The following is an 8,135-nucleotide window of genomic DNA, read 5'->3' as shown; positions in this document are numbered from 1 at the left end:
GGGGGGGGGAGGGGGTTACAAATTTTTTTTTTAAAGCGCATAAAAAATTTGTTTCTATTCATTTTTATTGTATTTTTGCGAGTCAGGAAAACATTTTAGTGGGAGAGTTCAAACTCCCTACCCCCCTGGATACGGCCTTGTACCCTCTTTTGAACTTCAAAGAGAAAATTCTGCTCCGGAGTAACTTCTCACAACTTTAGCAAGACACTTATTCAAATTATTTGATATTGAGATTGATATTTTCCTGTTTCTTTCTGCAGACTTGTTTGACACGTTGTTACCATTTTCTTGAATATGTCCCAAATAAATTTATGCTACAATAAAATACAGTGATTAAGTACCTTTTTATTTGGATCTTGCATTAACATTGATTGAAATTTAGTTGAATTTTTGAATTTTGCTCACAGTTCATATTGCAATTCAATATTTTAGGTCTTACACGGGAAATCTTTACCCCCACTGAAATTTTACTCCAATTAATTCATAAAAAAAGTGTTTTCTAATAACACTAAACAGAACTTAAATTGAATAGTTAAGCTTAACACGAATAGATGTTGCTGCAAATTAATAAGCTAAACAAGTTAAAATTGGCATAAACAGATGTGGGGGTGCCCCCTCTCATACCTTGCCAGCTAGAGTTTTTTTTCGGTTTACTGAAAATACAACATATTCCAAACTATTTTCTTTCTTCATCAAAACATTTAAAAATCAAATACTTCTCAAACGTTAAGGAATTCTTTCAGTTATACACCTAAGATATTGAAGCGCTCAATCTCGTTTTATTCGCCCAATATACAGTTAATTTTCATCATTTTTTTTTCTTATTATATCTCTTCCTTTTAATTTTATAGGAAACTAATTGGTATTTTATTCGTTGATCATTTGCAACTCAAAAGATTGCTTCATCAAACTGGAAAAAAAAAAAATTAAAAATTATCAATTAACTTTTCAAAGTTTTGTTTGGTTTCCATTTTCCATCTTATGCAAATGGAATCACTAAGAAACAGTGTCCTTTTAAAATACTAAAATTAAATTAAAAATTATAAATGTTTTATTCTGAGAAGCTGTTGGTTTCTTTCCTGTAAGCTTGATTAGTATTTTGAATTTCTTATATGCTTGACGACATAAAATGTACTGCTAAAAAAATATCGTAATATTTTTCCAGAGGTAAGGGGGCAAGTACTACTTGGACTTTTGTTTTACCGGGATTTGAATGGGAATGTCTTTCAGTTTCCTCTTCTGATTCTTTCGGTCAATGTCATAATGGTTCCTGGTGAGGGGAGTGGGGTCAGCAGGCGTCTTCCTGGTGGTTGCCCATCTATTAATCCACTGTTCATTTAACGTTATTTTTTATGACTATGAAATTCGGTTTCGGCCCTTTGGGCTTGTAATAGAAATTTTTTTAAATAAATTTCTCATCTTGCTAACGCAAAAAAAACAATGTAACAAACCTTATGTGCTTTAATGAAGTATAAAAAGGAAAAGATTCATATGTAGCCCTTTTCTTTTTTACTGTATTGTAATCAACAAAATTTATCTTGCAAAAAAGATTCCATTCAAGGGCAGCAACAATTCTCTACAGCGAGTGAAGATCATCGAAAGAAGACGAAACTGAAAAAGCGGTTTTAACCAGTAATTTACTGAAAGTTGTGAACAAAGTGCAAAGGCATAAACTACAGTTTAACTCTGGCGGTTCATGAAGGAAGATTAGAAAGAGCTAGAGAGTTTATCAATCCTCTCTTGCTCAAAAGATTCGGTAGAAGGATAAGTTTTACTTCTTGATGCTGTTAAGAATAGAAAAACACCAGTTACTAAATTAACTGTCATTATAAGAACCGTCAAACTAAACAAAGAGGTTAATGTCGCTGCTAAAAACGATGATAGGGGACCTCACTTTAAAATGTAATTCAACTTCAGAAAATTGAAATTGCTGAATTGCTTTCAAAGAGTTGAGCTGATGTTTATAAATTGTTGAACATCCTTTAAATTTTGGATCCTTATGAAAATAGTGTAAAAGATCCATAATTTAAAAGATCCTCGACAATATTTTACGCCACACTTTTATGTCCTGCCCTAGCCAAGCATGTTTTTTGTGCTTTCCTGGCAGGAATGTTATGTGAGTCATGTATTTTGTTATTAAATATAAATAAATGAAACTGAAACTTCATGATGCTGTTAATAACAAGCATGTTGATGTTAATTCTACAGACGATGACGGTACAAGTCTAATCTATGAAGCCTATATCCCCATCTATTATGGACCTTTATGTAAATCGTGTAAAAGATCCACAATTTAAAGGATGCTCAACAATTGGTAATTGTTTTGTCTCAGCTGCAAGATGAATTAAACTTGTACCATTATCATCTGTAGCATTAACATAAGCTCAATGTTCTAAAAATAACTCACTAATTTCAATTATTGTGAAGTAGAGTTCCCCGCATTAAGTTCAAGCATAAATATTAGCACCCTTGTGTAGAATTATTTTCATAGTTTAGATCTTTTATAGTTTCTATAACACTACTCATATCAATTGTAACAGTGATGTGAATAGCAGTATCAGAAGGCTTTTCGTTTCTACTTTTCTAATGGATCAGAAGGCTTTTCGTTTCTACTTTCCTAAAGGATCAGAAGGCTCTACTTTTAAAAAATCCACTTTCTAAAGTAATGTAGTAACTGATACTTGTCTGTTTTTAGCACCATCAAGAAGTAAAACTTATCCTTCTTCCGAATCTTTTGACGAAAGTGTGCGAGAGTATTGATTAACTCTCTAGTTCTTTCAAATCTTCCTTCATTAATCGCTGGAATTAGACTGTTGCTTATATCCCGATTGGCTAGCATAAGTACTTCAGGCCTTGTCCTCAATTTTAAAGGTATTGACTGTCTAAAACTGCTTCTTTAGCTTCATCTTCGTTCGATGATCCTCACTCGCGCTAGATTAATGCTAGTGCCCTTGAACGGATTTTTCGTTTCATGATAAATTTTGTTATTTATCATCTTGAAAAAAGAAAAACGACTATATACAAAACTTTTCTTTTCTATAGCTTGTTTTAACAAATCACTGAGAGATCTGAATTAGCTCAATTTTTAATATTACCTACAGCCTTCTGATACTGCTATAAAAAGAATTTGGGATATGGTATATTTTTTTTGTCTTTGGTACAGTTTTCATGCAATTTGTGGTAAATTTTGTTTTGTGGTGTTTGTAAAACTGAGTGTGACTCTAAAAACAAGAGAATTGTCTTGTCATTCATGATATAAAAGAAAAGATAGAAAAGAAAAGCTTTGTATATAGTCATTTTTCTTTATTCCAGATGATAACTAACAAAATTTATTTTGAAACGAGATTGAGCGTTTCAATATCTTAGGAGTATAACTAAAGAATTCCTTAATGTTTGAGAAGTATTTGATTTTTAAATGTTTTGATGCAGAAAGAAAATAGTTTGGAATATATTGTATTTTCAGTAAACCGCTTAAAAAAAACTCTAGCCGGCAAGGCATGAGAGGGGGGCACCCCCACATCTGTTTATGCCAATTTTAACTTGTTTAGTTTATTCATTTGTAGTAACATCTATCCGTGTTAAGCTTAACTATTTAAGTTCTGTTTAGTGTTCTTAGAAAACACTTTTTTTATGCATTAATTGGAGTAAAATTTCAGTTGTAGTAAAGATTTCCCGTGTAAGGCCTAAAATATTGGATTGCAATATGAACTGTGAGCAAAATTCAAAAATTCAACTAAATTTCAATCCTTGTTAATGCAAGGTTCAAATAAAAAGGTACTTAACCGCTTTATTTTATTGTAGCATAAATTTGTTTGTGACATATTCAAGAAAATGGTAACAATACGTCAAACACGTCTGCAGAAAGAAACAGGAAAATGTCAATCTCAATATCAAATAATTTGAATAAGTGCCTTGTTAAAATTGTGACAAGTTACTCCTTCTAGCAAACAACCTCAAATATCTTTCGTTTAATAGCCCCCTCTTTCACATACCTTTATTTCTTAAATTGAACTAGAAAAGATAATAGAGTACCTAAAAAAAGTACCCCTTTGCAATTTTTAGACTTCTGTCTCATATTTTAATGCATATACAGAAACTGAGGAATACCGTAAGCGCTAGAAATATCAGATTACTACTCCAATAGAGAAAAACGGAAATAAAAGATGGGTTTGATGGAATTCGACTAATCAAAACCTTGTTTCCAAAATGCACGTGTCTTTTGTAAGTTCCATTTCAAAACCCTTTATAAAAAAAACTCAAGGCGCTGTGATAAATTAAAGAATCGCCTCATGTCGTCAATTATATACCCTTTTAGTTTGTGCGGCAAACTGTTTAGAATCGATTACACAATTTTGCCATAACTTGTAGAGCTTGGATAAAAGATCCAAATAAATGACAGAAAGCTTAAACCCGACCCCCTGCTTTCCCAGAAATCCTAGCAAAACCCTTTAACTTGTCCCGTTTTGTGTCGAATATAGAGGTAGGCCTACTCCGATTTAAAGGAAACTTACATCATTAAAAAAAGTTAATTTCATTTTTCCGATTAAAGTGAGCAGAATTTTCTTTTTAAAGTTCAAAAAAGGGTACAAGGCCGTATTCAGGGGGTAGGGAGTTTGAACTCTCCCCCTAAAATGTTTTTCCGACTCGCAAAAATACAACAAAAATGAATATAAACAATTTTTTTATGCGTTTTTTTAATTTTCTTTTTACCCCCCCCCCCCCAAAAAAATCCTGGATACGGCCCTTTTAGGGTAGTCCTTATACGTATATTCTAGGAAACCAGCTTGGAAAACGTCAAAATCAGCTCAAAGGAAGTATCTGAGTAATTTTAAAGCTTTTGGAGTTCCTGTGGTACTACCCGCTTTGATTAAAAACCCAGCCTATACAGGGGAAGTATTATTCATGATGTGGGATCATAGAACAGACAACACTTTGCTTAGCAATTAGTATTGGTTAAATTTTTTCCATTTTTTCAAACTAACCTCTCGTTAGTCTCTTATCAGGACTAGAGAATCTTAATAAACGTCTAAATGTAATCCTGGTTGATTTTCAAAAAGCCTTTGATCTAATCAGTCATCTTGCTTTCTATGATTGGTGAGCATTCATAACTCCCAGCCGATAAATGATCAGGAAACAATTACATAGTTAAAACAATAGGCAACTGACCCGTGCGATTCTCCGATGTAATCTGAGTCAGTAGGCTATTGGATACTTACAAGAAAAGTATGCGTTTTTATTCCTGAAGGTGAGTATTTCTTATTATAGAGATTGGATACAGTCAGTAGGTTTCATTAAAAGTTGACGAATAGTGACCTGTTTTGTCTCACGGCTGGCGGGTCGATTTGGTATTTGTAGGCTTTTCTTGGTGGGGGGGGGGGTTGGAGTGACTATAGAAATTTACATTTAGGGGAAGGATCTAAACTATCTTTCTTCTCTGGTCCTCGCAAAACAATATGAACTTTTTTTTATGCCTGTTATCTTGTAGGCTTTGTTGGTAGCTATGGGATAACTGATAACCTTTCTCGTCAATTTACGCAGAGACTTTTTGAGTGAAAGTTAATTCATCTTTTTTATCCATTTTTTCTTGCACTAAATGAAGCACATGAAGGATTTCTGCAATATCCTGACGCATTACCACAAAGGACAACGCTCGGTCCTCTTCTTCCTAATCATGATAGGATAAAATAGGAAACAGGAAACAGATAGGATACAATAGTCTTAATAGTTTCATTTTCAACAGAGTTTATGTTGGATCAATTTTCAATGATTATTTTGCAGTTTCTTGTAACTTTTACGATTTCTTTCACCAATTATTATATCTTCGATTTCCCCTGAATAACTTTATAAAAATAACTTTTTACTTTGTTTTTATCATTTTTTTTTTTTTTTCAGGGTTAATCTTGTTTAAACTTGAAATATCTCTCCAAGAAACTTAAATAAGTTGTTTTTTGTTCTTTTTAAAACGTGCATTGATTTTTTGTTCTTCTTTTTTTTTTTTGCTTAATAATTGCTAAAGGGGCAAGTTATATTGCGACACGCCCTTTTCATAATTAATCCTACTCGAAATGTAAAACTTCGAAAAGTTACTGGAGATAAAGCTGTTTATTTTCACCGACTCAAGATTCATATGATAAAACAGATAGAATAAGAAGGGACGGGACCATGAGATCCAGGTGTGGCATGCGCGAGTGAATGAGACCCCATCACTGGAGTTATATACAAAGGCTAAGGAGCAGTGGGGAGAAGAATTGTATTTTAAGGCGGGGCTTCAAAAGAGACAGCTAAAGTTTATTATTTGTGTTAGGTCAGATGGGTTACCACTAGGTGAGAGAAAGAAGTATCTGGGAGGGGTTAGGCATGCTTCTGGTCCTTATTTCTGTCCCATGTGCGGGACAGAGGAAGATTTGGTTTATTTTGTGGGGAAGTCTAGTGAATTCATAGATTTAAGAAAAGAATTGTTTGGGGTTGAGCTTTGCGAGAAAAATGAGATAACAAATTTATGAGCAAGGAAAGATATGGAAGGGGTAAAGAGACTCGGAAGGTTAGTGACGATGGGTATAGAACACAGTGAATTTTTTATGAAGATTAGGGATGAGGGTGATAGTTCACTAGCCTAGATTATACTTTGAACCAATTTAAGTTTGTATGAAAGTGTCTGTTTTTTTTGTGACCACGGCCCTTTGGGTTTTTGTGTCAATAAATTCTTCTAACAGTGGATCGATATCGACTCCTTGACTCCGATTCTTAGTAACTTTTGGCACTAGTCTATAGATTTTTGGACATCTGATCCAGCGGATTTTGTCCCTCAGACCAGAGGCAAACCTGTCTAAGAGACTGCTTTAAGCGAATACATTTAGAAAAAAAAAACAGCTTAAAATTAGCAGTTTAATTGAATTTTTCTGCGCAACAGAGTATAAAAATATCACAAACTTCGATTTACAAGAAAATATTAATTAAAAGTTTTGAAAAAAATTCTCTATACTTCAGACATGTCAGGGAGGTCTTCTCCTCGTCTAAACCTCTGACTGACTGTTTCGTCATCATCTTCCTCACAGGGGTCTCTCTTCCTCTTCCTAGCAATTTTCTCCTCCTCAGACGTATCTTCACCCTCTTCAGAATGATCACCAAGAGAATGATGTAGGCCCGTTTTATAGCCAGGTGGATGAATCCTCTAAATAAAAATAAACAAAAATAATAAGTAAAGCATTTAAAGAAGAATTAAAATTCGAAAGATTATCTATTCAACAAGGTATCAAATTAACAAAAGAATTACTAATTCTATACTTTCTAACCTTCGTCAACATTCATTTTCAATTCAATTTAATGCTTATTTCAACCATCTGGAGACGGTTGAATATTTAGATATTAATTTTAAATTATATATAGTTATCTGAACTCAGTTTAACATACAATATGAGTTTAGTATCTGAACTAAAAGGAACTAACTTATGAACCTAATCGGATTATCTTTTATACTGTACTGTGTTAGATTGCGTAATTAACTTGTCGATTTAATTGTGAGGGATTGTTCACTTTACACAAAGGGAGTTATTATTTAACATAGTGAATAATTTAGTTCCATAACTGAATATTTACTTTTGGTCAAGTAGCCTTGAATTAAGACTGATTAACAATTCGTGAATCTTTAGTGTCTCGTCAGAATAAATGTCGGGAAAAAAGCAGCCTCCAAGGCCACCCCTCGAGAAGGATACTCCCACTAAAATCCTTGGCCAGTCGCCCTTCCTACCTACTTCAAAAACTCTTTCTAGACCCCCCCCCCCCCAACTACGCGGTCGAAAACAGCTAGCCACTTGTCAGGAATTCAGGCATTAGCCACAACTAACTCTAATGAAAGAGGTGAGACGCCTGGCAAAAAGAGGAAAAAGGATGAAACTCGTTCGCCAGTGATAGTGCAACCCCTTCCTTCAAGTGTCCTAGAAATTAGTGCTACGGATTACCCCAACTATTATACTGTCTCAATCAAGAAAATCAATGGCCAACCCTTTTCAAAAGATCGAATAATGCAAATTAGGAAAAATGTTTTCCTGATCGCCAAGGTAAATTTTAAACTTGTTATCAAGCAGGACAAGTCTATTGATATTTACTTTACGTCTTCTCGGGCGGCAGACCATGTC

At 33.8% G+C, this 8,135-nt stretch overlaps 1 protein-coding gene across 2 annotated transcripts in view; it reads right to left on the bottom strand.

Moving 5' to 3' along the window:
* Positions 1 to 1,454: 1,454 nt before the first annotated feature.
* LOC148951462 (uncharacterized) overlaps positions 1,455 to 8,135 on the bottom strand; it is a 59,994-nt gene continuing 53,313 nt past the window's right edge. Inside the window, exon 8 of one of the 2 annotated variants that reach the window (XM_089090288.1) lies at positions 1,455 to 1,611. In XM_089090288.1, coding sequence (XP_088946414.1) covers positions 1,577 to 1,611 — 35 coding nt within the window. In that variant the 3' untranslated portion in view covers positions 1,455 to 1,576. Of the gene's footprint in view, positions 1,612 to 6,877; positions 7,172 to 8,135 lie in introns of those variants that run through there. The other variant, XM_089090289.1, reaches the window with a different exon arrangement.

This window comes from Artemia sp. Qi Xiang Cuo, chromosome 6 (assembly GCF_049724085.1).
Source record: "Artemia sp. Qi Xiang Cuo chromosome 6, ASM4972408v1, whole genome shotgun sequence".
Taxonomy (NCBI): Eukaryota; Metazoa; Arthropoda; class Branchiopoda; order Anostraca; family Artemiidae; genus Artemia; species Artemia sp. Qi Xiang Cuo.
This window is presented reverse-complemented; position numbering and strand designations above follow the sequence as displayed.